This window comes from Aquarana catesbeiana, linkage group LG02 (assembly GCF_042186555.1).
Source record: "Aquarana catesbeiana isolate 2022-GZ linkage group LG02, ASM4218655v1, whole genome shotgun sequence".
Lineage (NCBI taxonomy): Eukaryota > Metazoa > Chordata > Amphibia > Anura > Ranidae > Aquarana > Aquarana catesbeiana.
The window spans coordinates 198,932,513-198,957,063 of NC_133325.1; the positions used below are offsets into that span (position 1 = coordinate 198,932,513).

At 41.7% G+C, this 24,551-nt stretch overlaps 1 protein-coding gene across 3 annotated transcripts in view; it reads left to right on the forward strand.

The window, feature by feature from the left end:
* The window catches only part of TSC22D1 (TSC22 domain family member 1), a 143,131-nt gene that overhangs the window by 109,523 nt on the left and 9,057 nt on the right, over window positions 1–24,551 (forward strand). The window contains exon 1 of one of the 3 annotated variants that reach the window (XM_073614171.1): window positions 8,579–8,911. The exons of the other annotated variants lie outside the window; for them this stretch is intronic. Coding sequence (XP_073470272.1) covers window positions 8,766–8,911 — 146 coding nt within the window. The 5' untranslated portion in view covers window positions 8,579–8,765. Of the gene's footprint in view, window positions 1–8,578; window positions 8,912–24,551 lie in introns of those variants that run through there. 3 annotated transcript variants of the gene reach the window in all.

Genomic DNA, 24,551 nt, shown 5'->3' on the forward strand with positions numbered 1-24,551 from the left:
TTAAGTTGGAGTACGTTGTGATATATACCCACAGCCTGGCTAGGCAATGGGTTTCCAAATAGTGAATTTTCAAATTTTATACACAGGGGCAGATAGATAGAGCCTTAACTCCAAAACATGTATGGGGCCAGCTGAGCAACACTATAGGGTCTCTTATTTATATATATATATATATATACACAGATCCTTATTAGGATTCAGTAATGCTCATGGCTAATAAAGCCTGAAATAACACACTGTGCATGGAGGATATAGTAAGAAAAATGTGCCCCTGGGAGACAGCCGGGCACTGCACAACCGGACTGGCTGCATTCGTTTTCTTTTTTCAGGATTTAGTTCCCTTCTTTTCACTTGGTAATCCTGCCAGTAACACTTGTCCCATGATGACGACACTTGCTGAACTGTAACTATGGACGAGCAGCTTTTACTCTAGGTGGCTCTCCTTAGGACAACAAACCTTTCTTCCTTTCCTAATAGTCACTACTTAGTGTGTTCTGTAGCTCACTCAGAAGAGTTGGTGAGGCTGATAATGTTTGAGATTTGAGTTCAGTACATGAAGTTTAAAGGATGCTGGAATTATAACACGGCCAACGGGTATTTTTTTTTTTGTTTGGTTATATCTTTTTTGATGCCTCCTAACTGTATGGGAACAGCATTTACCGTATACTTATTTAGGAAGAACGAGAAGATGACTTTTGGTATAATTAAATATATATTCAGTGTTGAATAGGCTTGACTGACTTTTTAACCGACCATGGCATGTCTGTAATCTACACACCACCAGACAGGTTGGACGACTTATAGATCTAATGCAGTTCTGTCTGCATGTGCTTAACAAGTGAAAAGTGCACTTTTCATATAGATATGCAATAGTTGGGTAATGTGTAACCAGTACATACAGTGAGGGGAAAAAAGTATTTGATCCCCTGCTGATTTTGTATGTTTGCCCATTGACAAAGAAATGATCAGTCTATAATTGTAATGGTAGGTTTATTTTAACAGTGGGAGACAGAATAACAAAATCTGAAAAACGCATTTCAAAAAAGTTATAGAATAACATTTTAATGAGTGCAATAAGTATTTTGACCCCTTCACAAAACATCACTTAGTACTTGGTGGAAAAACCCTTGTTGGCAATCACAGAGGTCAGACGGTTCTTGTAGTTGGCCACCTGGTTTGCACACATCTCAGGAGGGATTTTGACCCACTCCTCTGCAGATCCTCTCCAGTTCATTAAGGTTTCGAGGCTGACATTTGGCAACTCAAACCTTCAGCTCCCTCCACATATTTTCTATGGGTTTAAGGTCTGGAAACTGGCTAGGCCACTCCAGGACCCCAATGTGCTTCTTCTTGAGCCACTCCTTTGTTGCCTTGGCCGTGTGTTTTGGGTCATTGTCATGCTGGAATACCCATCCACGACCCATTTTCAATGCCCTGGCTGAGGGAAGGATGTTCTCACCCAGGATTTGACGGTACATGGCCCTGTCCATCGTCCCTTTGATGCAGTGAAGTTGCCCTGTCCCCTTAGCAGAAAAACACCCCCAAAGCATAAGGTTTCTACCTCCATGTTTGGAGGGTGGGGATGGTGTTCTTGGGGTCATAGGCAGTATTCCTCCTCCTCCAAACACATTGAGTTGATGCCAAAGAGTTTGATTTTGGTCTCAGATGACCACAACGCTTTCACCCAGTTCTCCTCTGAATCATTCAGCTGTTCATTAGCAAACTTCAGACAGGCCTGTACATGTGCTTTCTTGAGCAGGGGGAACTTGTGGGCACTGCAGGATTTCAGTCCTTTATGGCGTAGTGCATTACCAATTGTTTTCTTGGTGACTATGGTCCCAGCTGCCTTGAAATCATTGACCAGACTCTTCCGGGTAGTTCTGGGCTGTTTCCTTACCGTTCTCATGATTGAGTCTCCACAATGTGAGATATTGCATGGAGCTCCAGACTGGGGGAGATTAACAGTTATTTTGTGTTTCTTCCATTTGCAAATAATCTCACCAACTGTTGTTACCCTCTCACCAAGCTGCTTGGCAATCGTCTTGTAGCCCATTCCAGCCTTGTGTAGGTCTACAATCTTGTGCCTGACATCCTTGGACCGCTCTTTGGTCTTGACTATGATAGAGAGATTGGAATCTGCTTGCTTCTGTGGACAGGTGTCTTTTTATACAGGTAACAAGCTGAGATTAGGAGCACTCCCTTTTAAGAGAGTGCTCTTAATCTCAGCTTGTTGCCTGTATAGAAGACACCTGGGAGACAGATCTTTCTGATAGGCGATCAAATACTTATTTCACTCACTAAAATGCATATCAATTTATAACTTTTTTGAAATGTGTTTTTCTGGGTATTTCTGTTATTCTGTCTCTCACTGTTAAAATAAACCTACCATTAAAATTATAGACTGTTCATTTCTTTGTCAGTGGGCAAACGTACACAATCAGCAGGGGATCAAATACTTTTTTCCCTCCTGTATACAGATGTATTCTATCCAGTTCCGTATAAGTAAGAGGTATTTATCATAAGATGAACTGAGGTTCAAACCCAGGAAACTGTGTCGTGTTTGGTAACCCCATGAACAAAAGCCAAACAAATGTCTGTAATAAATACATCTTCAGACCATGCAGGTATGGACTGGTACAGCCAGGGTTGGCAGTGAATGAGACATGCCAGTTTGGACCAACGTGATATACTAGTCTTGTCATTTTTCTTTGTGCGACCTGTCACTTTACATAAAGGTTAGGACTGGCAGGGACAATGGGGGCAAGCGTAGCATGGTGCTGATTTCTTGAATCCGACAGCTTAAGAAAGCAGATCTTTGTACTTCAGGCATATTCAGTTGTAGCTGGAGGCTGTTTTCTAACCATCTACAATGCTTTGTTCTTTAACAAATCCAGTTTGTTTAAGAATTGAACTGGTTTTTAATTTGCCCGAAGTGTAAATTTGCACATTACTGAGCAATGTCTTATGTTCTACTACCAGAAATTACCCGTGTTTACCAGCTCTGTGTACTGTTCTATACTATTATGTAATGAAGGTGCTGGTAATGGCTAAACAGATATTTGCATTATAGAATTTTGTGATCTTGGATTTAGCTGTAATCTGATAAGAATTTTAAATATCATATTTAGAAAGCAGTGAAGTGACACTTCAAACTTTCATTATATAGATTATGTAACCATCAACCATAACCACTGTTAGGTATTGAACGTATTGTGTAGTTACTAAAACTTAAAGGAGTTGTAAAGTCAGAAGGTTATTTCTCTTTAATGCATTCTATGCAAGAAGATAAAACGCCTTCTGTGTACAGCAGCCGTCCCAGCACCCCCTAATACTTACCTGAGCCCCATCTCTGTCCAGCGATGTCCACGAATGTCTCGGCTCTCCCTCCCAATTGGCTAGCCACAGTAGCAGCGCCATTGGCTCCTGCTGCTGTCTTTCATAGTCAGTCAATCGGGAGAGAGATGGGGCCGGGGCTCCGTGTCTGGACACGGAGCTGTGTCTCAGCTCGGGTGCCCCCATAGCAAGTTGCTTGCTGTGGGGGCACTCGACAGGTAGAAGAGGCCAGGAGCACAGAAGAGGGACCCGAGAAGAGGAGGATCTGGGCTGCTGCGTGCAAATCCACTGCACAGGGCAGGCAAGTATAACCTGTTTATTATTTTTATTGAAAAAAATAAACGAGACTTTATAATCACTTTAAGTGTATGGACCAACTTTCTTGTACCCAGTATTTAATGACTCAGACAAAGCTATAGCTACCTGCTAAGGGCTTGTCACACCAGTATACATGACTTTGATAGGCTTTGTTTTTTAAAACTCCTTTTGAAAGAAAGGCCTGCAGGACCTTTTTATGGGATTTCCAGATCATTTTTCTTTGCTGAAAATGCAACAGATTGCATTACATAACATTTGTGGCAAATAGATGTGATTTGACTAAAAACGTAATGGGTACAAAAAGTACAGTAATAGTCGGTTGACTTTGGCCTTAAAGTGACTTTGTCACTTTGCGCATTCACTGATTCTTGACCTTCCTTCTGTGTCATTGCTCTATTGGAGCCAATTCCAAACCTGGCTCGAACGGAGGTGTGACACAAAGGAAGATAATGACTTGACAACAAGAAGGGGAAGAGGTGACATGCTCCCACTGTTCAGAAGGACTCGATTTTTGGAGTGTTATTTTTTTTTTTACGGTTATGTACATTGCGTTATAACCACTACAAATTCCATAGTCCACAGTCCTCAAGAGTAAGCAAGAGATGGTGGCTACATTCCTACATACAGTGGGACTATGAAGAACAAACATCACTGCCCTCTAAGAGGGAGCCAGATCACAACTGCAAAAAAAAAAAAAAAAAAAAAAGTTTGGAGGAGCCTGAAAGTGGTAGAAAGTACATACTTGAACAGCATGTCCTCTTTACAAAACTGTACTCCATATTCCCATCGCACACGTTCCTGGAAAAGCTCTCAAGGGTTTGGGTGCTTCAGCAACAACCCGCTGGGAACTGGTTCAGAAGTCACAAAGAAAATGTTTGCCAGCACACCATGAATCAACAAGGAAGCGTCCAAGCGAATCGTTTAATGCATGATCACTAGCACTACTCTTGTGATGTGATCATGCATTAAACCATTCCCTTGGATGCTTCCTTGTTGATCCATGGTGTGCTGGCAAACCTTTTCCTTTAAAAAAAGCTGTCTGTTTATAAACTCTCGGATACTTGACCTACCCTTTTATGCTGTTCCTCTGTTGGAGCCAGGAGATCAACCCTGGCTCCAACAGAACAGCGGCACACAGGGGGATGATTCGATGACAATGTCTGGATATTGACAGCTCAGTCCTGAGAACTGCATTCTGGGAGGATGTGGATGCTTGAACTACCCAGAAGGACCAGATACTTGAAGCAATGTGGGAGCATGGAGGATAAGTTATCCATACATCACTACCTATAACAGAGCATTGTTGGGTTAGTAGAAATGTTGGTCATTTATTTGCAGAGCTAATCATGTTGGAAATTCAGTGGAAAGTATGCACATGTTCCCTACTCAGCATATAACAGCTGTAGGTGGTAGGGAATATGAATGGTGAAAGAATAAAGACCGTGCCTCAGACCTGCACCGTGAAAAACAGGTCAGTAATGGCAGTTCCTATTAGAGGTTCCCTTTAGCGCGAAGTATACACAGACAATTGCTCTGTTGACACATTGAAGAGATCAGCACATTTGCATATTTGAAGGCCTTCAAGTTCAGAAACCGAGACAATAAATATAAATGGAAAAAACAAAAGCCCAAAGGCCGAAGCTGCGCTAGAAATGAGTGAGTATCAAAAAATAAATATTGAAATAAAGCTGCCAGCACCTAAGTCTAGTATCAAACTCAAAAAACATAAAAACACACAAAAGATGCAGCGCTAACATAACGTCAAAAAACCTTAAAGCAGTAGTAAACCCGCTGAATTTTTTTTCTTTTCCCTACACCTGTAAGGGAAAAGGCATAATGAGCTAGTATGCACTGCATTATGAGATACTTGCCTTAGAACGAGGCGCTGGCATCTCACCCGGTCCACGCCGAGGGAGCTGACATTTCCCCTCAGCGTGTCTTCTGGGCTTCGCGGCTCCGGCGCTGTGAGTGGCCGGAGCCGCGATGTCGTCACTCCCGCGCATGCGCAGGAGACTTCTTACCGGCAAGGTCCGGAGTTTGCCGGGCTTTCAGCCGAGAATCTCCTGTGCGCAGTCAGCGGCTCATTGCGAGGGGAATATCTCCTAAACCCTACAGGTTTAGGAGATATTTTTTTTTTACCTACAGGTAAGCCTTATTATAGGCTTACCTGTAGGTAAAAGTTTCAAAAATAAGTATACAACCACATTAATGTGAAGACAAGGTGAAACCAAAGAAAATCGAAGGCAGAGTCTCTTTAAGATACCCTCAAGAACTCAATGGTAAATTATCATATGACACATATCTTGTGAACAATAATAAAAAACAAAACATATGTGAAAAAAATGCTTGACAAGTGAAATATATGAAGGATAAAAGTCCCATTAAATTTCCAGTCCACGGATTACCAAGGAAATTACACCCATCCGTGAAGATGCAGGAAAAAAAAACAGCGATATCCTCTGTGTGACTTCACACCCAAAGTGAGTAAAATAGTCTGCTTACCATATGGCGATGACTGCTATTACAGCCGTCTCGCCCAGCGCAGGGAAATCTGTCTCCCCAAAACCCAAGACACAGTTCTGGAACAGCAACTAAAAGCAGGTAACTCTCGGAAACATAAAAGGAGAAACTTCCATAGTTCAATATGTAGATAAAAGGTAATTTATTAAAAACCAAAAGAGGAATCATACTTAGTGTTGTAGTAAATCATAAGCGATAAGGTATAGCATGGAAAACAGGTTGCGGTGTCTCCATCTGCTGTGCTTCACTTGGGAGGAGCCTACGACGGTGACGTCATTACGTTTTTGGATGGGCTAAAAAATGGACATTGGAAGTGAAGCACAGCAGATGGAGACTCTGCCTTAGTTTTCCTTAGTTTCACCTTGTCTTCACATTAAGGTTTTTTTCACATGTTATGTTAGCATCTTTTGTGTGTTTTTAATAAATATAAATGATCTGTAGAGATCTCTACCATTAAACCCCATAGAAAAGTTTACACTTGAGGTTTGTAACTATAAAGACTTAACATTATCTAGTCTTTAGCTTTGGAATGGCCAGCTTAAAGAGGAGCTACAGTCCCCAAACAATTGAACAAAATACAACCGCAAATGCTTGGTGGTCATTTTGTCAGAACAGGCTATTCATTTTGAATAAAATCAAGTGTTTGCATGTTAAATTTCTTCTACCATAGATCAACAGTGTGGTGGCAGCCATTCCATGTAAGGGAAAATGAAGCCGGTGCCTGCTCTATTCTAGGATTTGGTGCAGCTGGCTACCCAACATACACCTCCTAGGTCTCGCACCTGCGCAGTAATTACACTGCATGGTGCAGATGCTATGCTGATTCCCAAAGACTCCTGGGATTGATGACTCCAATATTCCAGGAGTCAACGGCCAAATCAATATGACCTCAGTTGCCCAGGTGGCTGAATGCAGAAGCCGTCAAAAAAATGAACTAAAAGGTATTTATGCTGAAAAAAATAAAGTATCCGAACATAAGATAACATTGCCGAATATTAACATTAGACGAAGTTGAAAAAGAAAATGAAGATCCGCTTTAAGTAGCTAGTGAAGTTATCCAATATAGCTGCTAGTTTCCATGGCACATCAGCAGTTTGTAGCTGTCCACAGACCGCCAGATAAAAGAAGCAGAGATTTGTAGATGATACCAATCTCTGCTTCAAAGTTGCTAGTATATCAACGTTTATTGAAGCAGAATTTGTATCTAGACCTTTATGGTAGTAAGAAAGGGTATGTATGTAAAAGCCAGACTTGGTGACACACTGCTGCTCCATACATGCATAGTATGTGAGTAGTGAATGAACGTTGTCACTGTAGGACAGTCAAGCTCAGTTCACACTGCTGTGACTTGGTATCCGACTTGTGAGACCCCAAGTCGCATGCCATGTGAAATCCCATGTTAGTCAATGAGAGCTGTCTTAGCACTCCTGAAGTCACTGACTTTAAAAAAAGGTTCCTGTACTACTTCAAGGTGACTTCTTTCAGACTTGTGCCCATAGACTTTAATGGAAGTCGTCTCAAAGTCCGATCCTCATCTATATTGATATGATTTGGATCCAGCATTACAGAAAGATTACACTTAAGATTATTCACTGTGGTGTAGCCCCCCTCGCTTTAAAGTAGTACTTAAGTCGCCAGCAAATCGCCTGGCTAAGTCACGTGACTTTCAGGTTGTAGTAGTGTGAACAAAGCCTTAGTTTTGTTATTGACAGGTCAAAGCAAAGGGGAATAAAGCATAAAAAAAGAAAACTAAGCCGCCACCACATCTAAGGGCTGGTAAAGCTACAATACATTTTTTTTTCTTTGGGTTAAGATACATTTTTACACAAATGGTGCACAAGCAGATTTGTTTTTAAAACATGCAATAAAATCGGTTTAGCTTCTGGCACTCGCAGTCATTCCTGCACAATTCGAATATGTTAAGCCCTCCTACGTAAGGCGTTTCACATTATTGTGCACAGCCATGACTTCTTTCCAGGTTGTGTTCATCATGACGATAATGCTTCAAGACAGGGACATTCTGTAGAACTGATAATTACTAGTGACTGGAATGAATGGATTTCTTTAACCCTTTCAGGGCTGGGTGATCTGATTGCTTTGCTTTTTGCATGTTGTGCAGCTGTATGTCATTTTGAAGTAAGCCTTCCATGTTAATTCTGCAGTGGTCAATTGGGGTTAACCTAAACTGCAATGTAGTAACAGATTCCATGTAAGTGGATTATAAGGGGAAATCTGTGCCAATTAGTAATGTGGCTCCTCTGGGACAGAGTGGCAATTTCATAACTGGATTAGCCCACCGTTGAAAGGAGTGAGCGCCTGTGTTTGCTGAGATGTGAAATCCCCCAGTCGTAAAGATTTTAATCTCTCTTGATGCTTTATGTAACACAGCGGTCATGTGACTTGCTGCTTGCGTTGTCATCATCTGCCCTTGTTTCCTTCTCTTGATCTTGAAGCAAGCCAGGCATGAACATCCCCGCCAAACATACAGGGGCTGCGTGTTCTAGTGCAAAAATATTTCCCCCTCCCATTTTGCATAGGAATCACATCATGCTGAACACTGAGATGAGAAAAGGCAGCCCTAGAAGATTTGTGAAATGATACAGCATGATGGGCTCACTCATGAGCTAGTCAGCAGATTTATGCTGGAAATCTCAATGCAATGGACCCTTCGCCATAGCCTGGGCTCTTACATAGTGACAATGAAGGTGCTAGTCTTGGAACTGGAGCAGCATCTCAAAAGGTAGATTCATTTTTTGCTTCCAGTGTTTTGTCCAGGACAGATGCTGTTTGGCTTAGACTCAGTATTCTAGTTGAATGGCTGATGAATGAAGTACAGTGCATCTTGTATGTCTTTTGGGTTGTCTATTTTACCTCTCGTACTAAACAAACGGCTGATGGTTGCTTTGGTAAAATAATGCCCTTGGTGTTTATAGGCTAGCTGCTAAGAGATTCTTCCCAGGAAGTCTTTAATCTCTCTGCTCATAAAATGTGATTATCATAAAGGATTAGCTGCCTTTTATTTAATGACGATTGTGTTTTAAAGGTTGAAACTTTCAGTGTTTTTATATTTGCATTTACCTGAATTGGCACGTTGGTGTAAATGGTTTTTAATAGGGTTGTGCAGCAGTGTGGAAAAGTATATATGTTACTCTCTGATGGAGTTACATAGCAAGAGCAAAATGCTGTTTAATTTTGTGATTTGCCATGTTGGCATTTGTCTACATAGCAATATATGGTGTTCACCCAGTACCCACTAGATTTTAGAAATAGAATTTTGAATTTCTTGTTTTCAAAGCTTAATCTTTAGACCCGTATAAAGTGTACTAGCAAGTAATTATTTGTTCTAAAATGTTAAATCTTTCAACCGATTTCAAGTGGTTTCAAGATGAAAAAAATGTAGCCACAAGTGTATTAAATATTACCGGTCTTGATCTACTACAGTTGAACTTTGAAACAGCCAGGAGGTTAAAATGTATTTTTTTTTTTTAAACATTGATTCAATTAAAATTTAGGTGGATTTTTCCATCCACCTCCCATCATCAAATTTTCAGATTGGTAAAATTAGCCATATAGTAGGAGATTTTTGCATAACTTTACACTGTAAGAGGCTTACGCACATAAATGCCTTGTCTAAGACTTATCATTCTCGCGCTCTTTTCACATCAGCTGCATTTTAGTAGAAAAACAAAATGCATGGGCATTGAAAAATAGCATTTCCGTGTCGCCTGTTCGCACTACTGCACTATTGTGCATCGTTCTGCATAGCAAACTTTTTGATGAATGGAGCTGTCCTTTCCTAATAGTCATTCAAATTGAGACCTATAAAAACTCCCCACAACTACTGACTTATGAGTTTTAAGTATATGTAGAGCGAATAAATACATGTTGGGTGAATGCACATGCTGTATACTTGTGCTAATGTGGACGCTTCAAACTTTTTTTTTTTTTTATTGCCTGTAAAAGATGGTTATTAAAATCAGATGAATTGTCTTACAGCGCATAAAGGGTACATGACCATCAACAATATTTAATATTAAAGTCAGAACTGAAGTGTTTAAAAGCACTACAATGGCAATTCACAGGAGCCAAAATAATTTAATAAAAATAAATAAATAAAAATCAGTGTTTATTTGTAAACGTCAAGTGCTGCTCTTTTGTCTTTGCTAGTCCTCTTTTTGGGTCTTTGCTAAACTAGTTTGACTTTCTTACTGGAGTCCCGATTTCCATAACTTAAGGGCTAAGCTTCACCGCTTTCCTTATTCAACGTAAAAAAGACAACTTAAGATATATTCCCAGGTGTTCTATCTGGAGAGCGCTCCAAGTGAGAATTTAGTCATGTCACCCCAGTGGATTTGGAATTCAAACCACTTTTGGCTTTGGTCAGGTTTACATGCATAATTGAGGCTTTAACATCCATTTCCACTAGAATAAAGATGTTCTCAAGAACCAGTGATCTACACAATTGTCTAAGGTTACCAATACATATGAGGTGACCGTTGCCTGAATTGTTTGGGTTATTCGATAGCCTGTTGTCTTTGAGAGATCCACACACTTATGGCCATGTCATGGGAAATAATTAGATAGGTTGGAACATTTTCTGATGGTGGTTTTCCCTCTGGGAGGTGTCTGCAGTAACCTTTCTCTGCCTTGTTCTATAGACAGCAGTTCATGTTAGAGCTCCACAATTCTGGATAAAATTAGATGCAGGATTTTTTTGCTTGGAATAAAGATCACGATTCTCGACGTAACATCATCTTTTACATTATACAAAAAATATTGGGCTACGTTTACTGTTTAGTTTTTTAATTCATTGAAGTGTACTGCGCAAAAACAGTGTGACATAAAATATTAAATGACCGCCATTTGATTCTCTAGGGTCTCTGCTCTAAAAATATTTAGAACGTTTGGGGGGTCGAAGTAATTTTCTAGCAAAAAATATTGATTTTAACTTGTAAGCAACAAGTGTCAGAAAAAGGCTTAGTCTTTAAGTGGTTAAACTGACCTCATTTGCAGACCAAAGTTTATCCCTTTTGATCTGTAAATGAACAGAAGGATATGATGTTTCTTTTTATCTCTTTCAGGCCGGGTTCACACTGGTACGACATACACTCCGACTTTAAGTGTGTAAATCAATGGTTCCCTATGAGAGCTGTCTTAATTGGTCTGACACAAGTCGGTCTGACTTTGAAAAAGGTTCCTGCACTGCTTTGGTCCAACTTTGGTCCTACTTCAGCCCATTGAATATCGTTAGTTTGATCCTTGTCCTAACAATCCGACTTGTGACATCCGACATGGTGATTACAGCAGCAGTAAAAGGAATTTGGCACCTTGGGATTGTTTTGATTGGTCAAAAGAGAAGTCAGACTATCTCAAAGTCAAAGTAAAATCTTGCCTTATTCATTCAAGTCGGATGAAAGTAGGACCGATGCCACAGGGCAAAGTAGGATGTCATACAACAGTCTTGTCATACCAGTGTGAACCTGGCCTAAGCGCTAAGCAATTTTGATAAATCTTACCGGCTGCTTTTTTTTTTTTTTTTTTTGACAGCTGTGAGCAGGGAACTGCTCTGCACTTGTTACACGAATCATGGAAATGCTGTATTAAGATTGTGTGGGGGGTTAAATCGAGATCGCATTTTTTTTTATTTTTGCGATTAATCGTGCAGCTCTAGTTCATGTCAAGGACTCTGATTGTAGTTGAATGTGCATTTCACCACTCCCCTGTGGCTTCTCCACAGGACCATTGTGTTCTGGTGGGGCGGACAGGCAGGGGGAGATCACTGTACTAACATCGCTTGTGTGAGTACAGCGATCTCTACTTTTTTTTTTTTTTTTTTCGTTCAGCCCGCTGGGTTAAACGAAAAAAACGTAGTGTGTACCAGGCTTAAGGAAGATTTGTGACCGTCCTTGAATTCATGGACTGTATGGGATTGAATTACTACAACTTTAGAGTGCTAAATCTGGTGCAGCTGTGCATGGTAGACAATCAGCTTTAAACTTCAGCTTGTTCAATCTAAGATTTGACAAAAATCCTGGAAGCTGATTGGTTTCTATGCAGAGCTGCACCAGATTTTGCACACACCAGTTTTAGTAAATCTACCCCCCTTGTGTCCCTTGAGGATTGGAGTTTGACAGTTTTAATGTATGTGATTGTATGTGTATGATTGCCTGCTCATACAAGCATAACCTGCCAGTTTGTCAGGGCTCTGTGCAACATATTGATCAACTGGATGGTAACTCCTGCCTGTTGTCAGTTTCTTCCATAAAGGCACTCATTAACCTAAACAAGTTTGATTCAATGTCCTGGGTGACCACTGTCAAACCCCCCCCACCCCAAAAAAAAATGCACATTTAACAGTTTAGGTTCCCAGGTGTGGAAGGGTGTTTGTTTTTTTTTGTTTGTTTTTTATTTTTATTTTTTTTTTACTACTAACTTGGCTAATGGCCACAACAGGTGTGCTGACATGAATTCAAGTGCCAACTTCTTGACCCTTGGAGGAGGCATCTATCGAAAACTGAAATATCAGATTGGTTGTTATAACCAGAAAAACATGACAGCCTGTCGTGACAATTAGCTGGAAAATTTGTCATATAAATAAAGCACAGTTACCCAGGAGGACAGGCTGTAAAAGGGAATAAGTGAGTATACCTATGAGATTAGTTTAATTATTACTCAGTAGCTTGGTTATGTGTACTGCTCTGGGTTATACATCATCTCTGAACTGTTACTACACCGAATAATTTATTTGGACAACTTTAACTCAGTTGACTCAAGTGACAGCATTTTACCGAACTCCAGGCAAACTTCCACATTTAATACACAATAGAAATACATACAGTAAATGCATGTGGGTGAAAAAAGATTCACATAACCCTAGCAGAAAGCAGAGCCAGGTTTGTGTTCTCGCTTTTCTCTACTCAAATTAAAGGACAACATCACTGTTGGTGAAATAGTCTTTTGAGGTCCCCCCCTACTCCAATCGGTGAAGCCCATGTATTAAAATACCTTCATCCACAATTCTGAGATCTTCAAAGTGCCTGCTGGATGCCACATGGCCTCTGCAACAGGCAGGACCGTACAGAGAACATCTCACAAGTAGGAATGAAGGTATGTTTTTACTACCTAAAGTTTACTGAGGATGTGAGGGGGGGGGGGAGGCTAAATGTCAGCCTCACTAAAAGTGCCTGGCCTTTTAAAAAGCACTGCTCAACTCCATCCATCCAGCCTCTCATTGGACAGTGAAGGAGCAGCAGCGAGGTTTGGCAGCTCACAGAGGGTATTACAAGAAGGCAGAAAAACACAGATTAAGAAATGATTTGATGAAAAATAGTTAACAGAGCCATTAAGTAGGTGGATGTGTATGGATTGTTTTAGAGAACACGGAAAATTGATAAGTACCCCTTTAAATTAGCGAAGTTTCTATACTGTAGTGGTAAACATCTCCTTTTCCCAGAACACCTACGCAGCTGCAATTATTGTGATGTGCCAATATACATTACAGCCTGTTTACATACAGTGCCTCAGGCCCCAGAGATAAGACAAGATATTGAAGTGAACTGACAGTATACCTTCTCATCAGAATTAGATCAGCCCAAAATGCCTATGTTCATTGCTGTACAGGAGTACAGAGGTCCTATTACAACTTGAAGTAAATCTGAGCTGAAAAACCAGTTTTAAAATTGTACTCAAGACAAACTGCTAATTAAAGTGGTAGTAAACCTCCAGAAAACCAAAAAACATCCTTGCAGATTTAACTACTTCAGCCCCGGAAGATTTGGCTGCTGAATGACTAGGCCATTTTTTGCGATTCGGCACTGCGTCACTTTGACAATTGTGCGGCTGTGCGATGTTGCACCCAAACAAAATTGACGTCCTTTTTCCCCCACAAATAGAGCTTTCTTTTGGTAATTGATCATCTCTGCGTTTTGTTTTGTTTTTTTCGCTTTAAACAAAAAAAAAAGCGACAATTTTGAAAATAAAACACTATTTTGTACTTTTTGCTATAATTAATATCCCAATTTTTTTTTAAAAAAAAAAGCTAATTTTTTTCTCAGTTTAGGCCAATATGCATTCTTCTACATATTTTTGGTAAAAAAAAAAAAAAAAATCGCAATAAGCGTATATTGATTGGTTTGCGCAAAAGTTATAGCGTCTACAAAATAGGGGATAGATTTATAGCATTTTTATTAATAATTTTTTTTTTTTTTACTAGTAATGGCAACGATCTGCGATTTTTATCAGGACTGCGACATTATGGCGGACACATCATTCACTTTTGACACGTTTTTGGGACCATTGGCATTTATACAGAGATCAGTGCTATAAAAATGCACTGATTACTGTTAACTGTGTTCCCTGTGTGTGTATCTAAGTGTAGGGGGAGGGGACTGACCTAGAGGAAATGACAGATCATGGTTCCTAGCTATTAGGAACTCACGATCTTTCTCTCCTCACAGAACAGAACACACACATCCCTGTTCTGCCTCTCGTGCCCGAGATTGCTCGTGGCCGGCGGTCATCGCGACCGTCTGCCACGAGCATCAGAACACCCCACCCCCCCCCCCCGAGTGCAGCGGGCATGCGCGCCTGCTATCCCACTTAAAGGAGCCGACATATATCTGCAAAGCCTCGTGGGATCGTGCTGACTTGCCACAGTATAATGACGGCCGCTGGTCGGCAAGTGGTTAAAGTTCTAAAAGCTGAAGGTTTTTGTTACCTTCATGCAGTAAAAAAAAAACACCTGTGTGCAGCAGCCAAGCCCCCCAATCCTTACCTGAGCTCCCTCTGATCCAGTGATGTTAAAGATGATCTTGGCTCTCCCTCATTGGCTGAGACAGTAGCGGGAGCCCATTGGCTCCTCCTGCTGTCAATAACAGACAATGAGGCGGGGGGGGGGGGGGGTCGGGGGGTCTGAGCCGCAGCTCTGTGTGTCTTATGGATGCATAGAGCAGCGGTGCCCCCAGGGCAAGCGGCTTTCTCTGGGGGCACTGCTCAAGGGGGGGGGGGGGGGGTCGGTGCTAGCCAGGAGCTCTGGAGGGGGACCCGAAAAGAAGATCGGACCTGCTCTGTGCAAAACCACTGCACAGAACAGATAAGTATAACATGTTTGTTGTTTTAAAAAAAACAAAGCTTTGATACCACGTTAAGTTATAATGTACTAGTACATTATGAAAGACTTTACCTGTACATGGAGCCGTCCAGTGCAGCACTGTCATGGTTCTCTGCTGTGGTGCCATCTTCGCCCTTTTTTCCTCCCAGGTTCGTGGGCTCCGGCTGCATGAATGGTTGGAGCCACATGGTATGCCATCCCTTCAGTGTGCATGCGCCAGTGACGTCACCGGCTGCATGTTGTGCGCATATCTCCAAAACATTGCAAGTTTAGGAGATATTCACTAAACCTACAAGGTTTGTCTTATAGGCTTACCTATAGATACAGGTTTAAAAGTGGAGTTTAATTCCACTTTAAGCATATAAAGTGTGTATGTTTTATCTGTGAAAGAATTTCAAATTGTGTCCAGCCAGGCTTGAGATTTAAACAAGATTTGTGCTTGGGGTTGTGACTTACCTGTTTTGTACTACTGTTAAAAAAAAAAATAAAAAGATGAATGACCACCCAACCCCCCCTCGGCCCTGCTGCACTTTGTGTGATTAGCTCTCACGCAGTGGTCCCGGGATTCGAAAGCCCCTCTTCCCCTTTCTTTCTCAGGGCTTCTGGGATTATTAAAAAGCATTTCTGATGTAACAAGCTGGCATATGACCATTTTGACCACTTGAAATCACTCCACTGTCAGTTCAGAGACAAGTGAGGCTGCAGTGCAATGTGCTTTTCAGCGCACCACACTGTTTATTCTCTGTTAGAAGTGTTCCAAAAAAAAGTGACACTCCTTTCGTGTCTCCACTTAGCGCGCTGTGTTATATTCAGGGTGATGTGGTAAAATGCTTCCTGTCTGTTTGTTGCTGCAACTCTCCGCACCTCTGAGCTGTGTTGCAGTGTGAACAGGGCACAAAGAAAACCATTGTTATCATGTGCCCTAGCAGTAACTTGGGTTGATCCAATGCAGAAAAATACAAGGGGCAGGGCTGTGATTTGTGGCAGGGATTTGTAAATCTCAGAACTGGGTGGACAAAAATACAAGTTCTTTGCAAAATTTCAATTGTGCCTTTAGCTGTTTACATGCTATTGGCAACACCTGTGACATCTGCTGGTATGTAGGACTTTTTGTACTTGAAATCAGAGTACAAGTTCATTTTAATTTGTATGCCTCTGCAAAAGAAAACATTCAGTACATTTCTGAGATACATGCAGTGTTTGTAAAGGGATAAAAAATATGGAAAATGTGCAAGTACAAGAAAATACCTTTTCTTTTTTGCCAGAAATCCAGTGAGTATCTAAGTTCTTGTTTGAGCTGACAACGCCAGGCCTCTGCTGAACTGAAATGCCAAGCAGTGTTGTCTGTCCTGCCCAGTTCCTTTCTGCACTGCTTGGGATTTCAGTGTTATCTGCTTAAACCAGAAGTTAGCTCACTTGATTTCTGAATGAGTAAACGGGTATTCTTCTGTATTAACAAGGCAAAGGGACAGCGCCTCTGCAAAGGCCCCGTATATTACTTGAACTCGCTTACAGTTCCTACTCCTTCATCACAGTTGCAAATACATGAATTTGGCATAGTGACAGTGCAGAAAGTTTGACTTTTTACGATTATAACGATTTTTAGCAAGGGAGATATAAAACACTTAATTTCAAGGCTAAAATACATCTGCTCTGGCCAGAATGTGAGATCAAGACTGAACTCAGTCTGCCAGGTTGGATTTCTATCTGTTTCCACTCGTATTCACTTGCCCAGGCTGTGGGTATAAGAGTGAAACTCCCCAAAGAGAGACACAGCAGTTTAAACCAGTGCCAACTGTGACCACACAAGAAGAGAATAAGTATTCCTCTACGCAAGTGAAAAATGACTTGTAGCTTTTGGGATGCAAGGTGGGTCGTCCATTTGTTTTAATGTTTTTGTTTGGATACCCAATACATTTTGTGATAAATATATTTAGACTACATTTTTACAGAAAGTCAGTGTACTGTAAGGGCTGTTGTGCCAGGAGGATGAAGGAAAGATTTCGATTTTTGTATCGTCCATTGAAGGACACTTCATTTCATAGTCATGAACTAAATGTTTATACTGCCATCAGCAGAAGATTAGACACAAAATAAATGGCCAGCCTCTAGGCACCATAATCCCTTCTCTAACTATCCTGCCCAGTTTTTCTTAGTGTCCTCAAAAATAGGTTCTCCCTTTCCTGCCCATGCTCATTTCACTAGGGCAGTGGGTGCCTCTTGGAGGCATCAGACTTCTGGGTCTCAGGTTTGTAAGGTTGCATCCTGGACTTTGGCAATACCTTTATCAGATTTTATAAGGTGGACGTGTTGGCATCTCTGGATGCTAGTTTCGGTTGCAAGGTGTTGTAGGCAGCTTTGTAAGATTTACCAGTTCTTATAGTGGTTGTAAAGGTTTAAAAAAGATAGACAGGTTATACTTTCTTCCTCTGTACAATGGTTTTCCACAGAGTAGTCCCAGCGCTTCTTACGGTTGCACACAGTGTGCCTCTGCCCAGCTCCCTCATCACTGGATTTGATTGACAGCAGTAGGAGCCAATGGCGAGAGGGAGAGAGAACAGTGCCGCTTCTCTCGGACACAGCGGTGGATCGAGTGAAGGCTTGGGTAAGTATTTAGGGGGGTGGGGGTGCTACACATTAAAGGTGTTCTGCTCTAATGCAGAGAATGCATTATGGTAAAAACCTGAAGACTTTACAATCACTTTAATTTTCCAGGCTACCAACCTTTTAGAAAGTACAGAAAATACATGTTGATCTTGCCAGAAATGCATAAATAGTGTCCTTGTCAATTTCTGAGAACTTAACGGCAAAAACAATGTTCTCTTTAGTTCATAATTACTAGGCTGCTCAACCCCTAGGTTGTTTGTAGTCCAGTGAGCATAGCCACCCAGGACGTTTGGTATTGGCAGGATTACAAGTAAAAATAAAAGGGGAAAAAGCTTGAAAAGAAAAACAAATGCAGGCACCCCATCTAAGGATCGGTAAATTGGAATTGAGGAATAGCTTTTGGGTTTAAACACACTTTAACCACTTACCGCCCAACCTATTGAGTGGGACATTTGTCATCCTGGGCAGACATCATATGACCTGTCATGCGCTCAGGCTGCGCTCCAGCCCGCTGCTGGTACCATGTGATTTCTGTGCCCAATCACAGCAGATCACATGACAATTGTAAACAATGGATGGCTTCTTTTCATGCCATTCATTGCGTACAATTGTGTTGCTAGCTGTGATTAGTCACAGTGATCACATTACAGGCAAGGCCAATCACAGCCTATCTGTACCATGTGATTAGCTGTTACCAATCACATCAAAACACACTGAATTAATCTGTTTCATTCAGTAAAAACGGTTGCTTATACCAATGAAATTCACTGGTATAAGCAATCCTTATAAAAGAAAAAAAATCCTGGTCACTTCCTCAGAGTAGTACAGTGTTACTATGGTCACAGTGTGTTTAAAAAAAATCATTAGATACCTGTCTACTTTCTAAAAAAGGGGTCCTTTGGGGGATATTTGTACTGTCCTGGTGTTTTTGGGACTCAAAATGGGATAGGCCCTCGGTACATCAAGATTGACCAATTTTATATTCCCAGGGATGCACTGATTTATCGGCTGCCAAAAATAGGGTTATTTGCATTTTGCCAATAGAAAAAACAAAAAGGTGCCGATAAAGGCATGCTGTGTCCATTGACTAAAATGCAAATTTGCGTCCCATTGACTTCAATGCAAAAACGCCAGCCACATTAACCACTTAAAGCGGAGTCCCGCTTAAAAAAAAAAAAAAAAAAAAAATGAAGTCAGCAGCTACAAATACTGCAGCTGCTGACTCTTACTAATCGGACATTTACCTGTCCCAGGGTCCAACGATGCAGGGGAACGAAGTCCCGCTTGTCTCCCCCTCCTCTCTGCGGCGCCGGCATTGTCACTGTGGGCGCCCGGCTGTGGCTTCACAGACGGGCACGCACTGCGCATGCGCGGCACGCCGTGACTAACCAGGCATCTGGGACCTGTGACGTGTCCCAGATGATTGCCGAGAGGGAGGGGGGAGAGGTGATCTCCCTTCCGGTGCCACGGTGCGCCGGGAGGAAGTGGGAGCTGGAACCCTCTAAAAATAGGGTACCCCCCAAAATAAATGACATGCCTAATGTGGCATGTCAGGGGGTCACCTTCCCTTAAAGCGTAAGTTCCATTGTTGGGTGGAACTCTGCTTTAAGGACTGGAAGGATTTGCCCCCTTAATGACCAGGCCATTTTTTTTTGCGATATGGCAATGCGATGCATCGCTTTAACTGACAATTGGGACATGATCACTGGGAACAGTAGATCTGTCATGTCTCCTGTCAGAATGGGGATCTGCCTTGTTTACACAGGCAGATCCCCATTCTGCCTCTGTACTAGGTTATTGCAGGTCGCCAGCGGACCAACGGGTATGAGAGCAGGCAACTGTGCCTGCGGGAGCCAACATACAATGATGGCGATTTGCGCAGGAGAGCCGACCTGCTGCAGTACAACTGCGGCGGGCAGTCGTTAAATGGTTAAACATTTTTATTTTGTGCACCACTATTTTATACCATAGTTTGTGGACTCTATAACTTTCCTACAGACTAAATAATAAACACTGATTTGGATTATTTTCATCAAAGAAATGTAGCAGAATACAGTTTGGCCTCAATTTATGAAGAAAGATAATTTCTTTGCAAAATTTTATAACAGAAGCGAAGAAAAAGTGAAGTGAATAGCCTCAGGTGATGCACAGAGATGAAACAAATCCTCCTACATACAGTATCTCACAAAAGTGAATACACCCCCTCACATTTTTGTAAATATTTTCTATCTTTTCATGTGACAACACTGAAGAAATGACACTTTGCTGCAATGTAAATTAATGAATGTACAGCTTGTAGAACAGTGTAAATTTGCTGTCCCCTCAAAATAACTCAACACACAGCCAATAATATCTAAACTTCTGGCAACAAAAGTGAGTACACCCCTAAATGAAAATGTCTAAATTGGGCCCAATTAGCCATTTTCCCTCCCTGGTCGTTAGTGTTACAAGGTCTCGGGTGTGAATGGGAAGCAGGTGTGTTAAATTTGGTGTTATCGCTCTCACTTTCTCTTAATGCTCACTGGAAGTTCAACATGGCGCCTCATGCCAAAGAACTTTCTGAGGATCTGAAAAAAAAATTGTTACGCCTACATAAAGATGGCCTTGGCTATAAGAAGATTGCCAAGATCCTGAATCTGAGCTGCAGCATGGTGGCCAAGACCATACAGCTGTTTAACAGGACAGATTCCACTTAGAACAGGCCTTGCCATGGTCGACCAAAGAAGTTGAGTGCATGTGCTCAACGTCATATCCAAATGTTGTCTTTGGGAAATAGATGTATGAGTGCTGCCAGCATTGCTGCAGAGATTGAAGGGGTGGAGGTCAACCTGTCAGTGCTCGGGCCATACTCCGCGCACTGCATCAAATTGGTCTGCAAGGCTGTCGTCCCAGAAGGAAGCCTCTTCTAAAGACGATGCACAAGAAAGCCTGCAAACAGTTTGCTGAAAACAAGCAAACTAAGGACATGGATTACTCTGAGACCAAGATAAACTTATTTGGTTCAGATGGTGTCAAGTGTGTGTGGCGGCAACCAGGTGAGGAGTACAAAGACAAGTGTCTTGCCTGCAGTCAAGCATGGTGGTGGGAGTGTCATGGTCTGGGGCTACATGAGTGCTGCCGGCACTGGGGCGCTACAGTTTATTGAGGGAACCATGAATGCCAATGTGTACTGTTACATACTGAAGCAGAGCGTGATCCCCTCCCTTCTGAGGTTGGGCCGCAGGGCAGTATTCCAACATAAGGACCCCAAACACACCTCCAAGACAACCACTGCCTTGCTAAAGAAGCTGAAGGTAAAGGTGATGGACTTGGCCAAGCATGTCTCCAGACCTAAACCCTATTGAGCATCTGGGGAGCATCCTCAAACGGAAGGTGGAGAAGCGCAAGGTCTCTAACATCAACCAGCTCCGTGATATCATCATGGAGGAGTGGAAGAGGACTCCAGTGGCCACCTGTGAACCTGTGTGTACTCAAAAATAATGGTGGCCACACAAAATATTGACACTTTGGGCCCAATTTGGACATTTTCACTTAGGGGTGTACTCACTTTTGTTGCCAGTGGTTTAGACAATAATGGCTGTGTGTTGTTATTTTGAGGGGACAGCAGATTTACACTGTTATACAAGCTGTACACTCACTACTTTACATTGTAGCAAAGTGTAATTTCTTCAGTGTTGTCTCAAAGATAGAATAAAATATTTACAAAAATGTGAGGGGTGTACTCACTTTTGTGAGATACTGTAGGTTGTAACTGTTTATGTGCAGTCTTCGCTACTCTAATGCCACGGCCAGCAAAAGACCGATGAAAGCTTTTGGTCGGAAAATGTGACCGTGTGTATGCTCCATCAAGCTTTTGCTGGCGGAATTCCAGCCAGCAAAAGATTGAGAGCATGTTCTCAATTTTTCGGTCGGAAAAAGTTCTGATTGGAAATACCGATCATCTGTACCAATTCCGACGCACAAAATTCCTACGCATGCTCGGAAACAATTCGACGCATGTTCGGAAGCATTGAACTTAATTTTCTTGGATCGTCGTAGTGTTGTACGTCACCGCGTTCTTGACGGTCGAAAGTTCAATGAACTTTTGTGTGACCGTGTGTATGCAAGCCAAGGAAATTCCACTCGTGTGTACGCGGCATAAGTCTACATCTATGCAATGTGCAGGATTTATAAAGCTTGAAATTGAAATTACACTCAGCAGGGCTCAGTAAGGAGAACACTGAGAGCTGATTGGAGAGAAGGGATACAGCACACAGGAACAGAGCTCAGGCTGTCAATCAGCTGGAGGTCCCTCCCCTGTCATCTTTTTCCTCTTGATGTCATGAAAACCTGTCAAAAGTGACAAATACACACTATAGAGGAATATGCTTTGTTCATATTTCAAGTCTGAGGTTTACAGCCAATTTAAGGCAGCCAATTATACCTCTGCCTATCTATAGAAGTATGTTTTGCTGATAGAAGCATCAAAGATGCAGCAACAGGATTGTTATCACATTTCACTCATATACATTAGTGGCAATGCAGCCCAAAGTCTGTTGCACACAGGAGTGTAAAATTGCCACATTTTTTTACTGATCTGAATGTATGAAACAATGCACGTCTGCATAAAGATCGGTAATAACAAAGAGGAGTACAGAGCCATGGAAAAAAAAAGTAACGCTTGAGTGCAGTAACTTACATCCATATGGATGTATCCGCATGTGTACACGTATATATTGCAACACTGGCAACTAGAAGAGGACGAAGAAGAATTTATTTATATACATACGCACACCTACGCATTTATGTGTGTGTATACACCTAGTCTTAGTCTAGGCCTAAGGTTATTTACACTACATTGGGGGGAGAGTTTGCATTCTGTGGATATCTATGAACACTAGCAAAAGATGCAAAGTATAATGGCCACTAATGCACCCTTTTGCTTTTTAACCATTAAATGAAAAATGATAGTTGACATCTATTTCCTTTCCCTTTGTTTTAACAAATAAGAGGCTGTAAGTGCATACACATTTTCTACTACTTGCGACATGGAGTGCATGGTTTGGACCCTTTTCTGGTTCTGACATTTACAACCTTAAAGCGGACCTTCAGTCATTTTTTTCAACTTTCCATCTATTCAATTTTCTGCCCTTGTTTTAACTTTGGACAGTAAAACATATATATATATTTTTTTTAGTTCCCCTGGAAGGGAGGGGGGGATGAATCATAAGAGGGCCAATGAAAGCTGCAGAGCTGAAGGTGTGCCTCCTGTGTGTCTGTAGATCCAGGAAGTGAACAGGCGGCAGCTTCAGCTGCCCACAGTTAAAATGATTGCAGCCAGACTTGGTGGAGGGAGATTTCTGCAGAATATTTGGCAAGTACAGAATCACAGTATATATAAAATAATATGTAAAGTGGTTGGAGGGAAGCTTCAGAATGGCAAAGATGTTTTTATTACACATTATGTGAGCAAACTGCAGTTCCTCTTTGATAGGTGCTTACTCAGGCCTGTTTAGCACGTGATCTGCAAACATATGAGGAAATTAGTCAAAATTCTTCTTTTTCAGTAATAATTTTTTTTTTGTAAATAACTGCAAAATGCATACTGTAACCATTTTGGTGTCTAACATTAGTGGTCAGTGTAAAAGTGAGCACTTTCCTTGGTGGTTAGTGCAAAATTGCCCCGTTGCATTGGTGGTTAATGTAGGCGAGAGATCAATCCACCACTTCTCAAGCAACCCCAAGAAACCTCAGGAGGAACCCTAGCGTGAAAAAAAATCTGCTAGACTGTGTGTTTAAGAGGATTTAAGAACACTTTTTGCCTTGCTTTCCACAGGATCTTATACTAACAAGGTCAGAGAACATGCTCTCAGTAGCACCATATATGAACTACCAGCATTCAGTGCCGTCTTAATAGTATCATGGGCCCCTGGGTAAAGTAATGCACTGGGACCCCTACTAGGAAGACTGTTTCAAAGCAGGGCACGCTGCGTCATATAGTGGGTGCAGCTATCTTATGCTTTGTATTGGGCATGGCATTTTAGTCTGATTTAGGGAATTCTCACAAATTAAAGTTACCCCCTGTACATACTGTCTCCCCCTCTCTACACACTTCACCCCTATATACACTGACCCTCCTTTCCCCTGTACCCACACTGCTCTGACTCCTTTTTTACACTATCCCCATCTCTGTGTACACTGCCCCCCCCCGTTCCAGCCTATCAGTGGTGTGTGTGTGTGATATATATATATATATATATATATATATATATATATATATATATATATATATATATATATATATATATATATATATATATATATATTCTCTGTACACAATACGGGGTGGGCAGGAGGGGCGCAGTGCAGGGGTTTTTGCTGGCAGGAGAGCAGAAAGGGGTCAGTTATTTTCCGATACCTGCAGTGTACACAGCCTGAGCACACCCTTACACATAGCCACAATCTACCGCAGCAGCCCCCTAAATACAACCATAATCTTACCACTGCTGCTTGTGTGGATGGGATGTCTACTGCTCCTATCCCCGTTGGCCTCCTCTCCTATTCCATGTGATTGGAGCAGTACACATCCTGCCCACACAAAGAAGCAATAGTAGTAAAATGCTCCATCTTGGGGGGGGTTCTTCCTTCACCCTTGTATAGTGCCAGAGGAGCACCCAAGACTGTG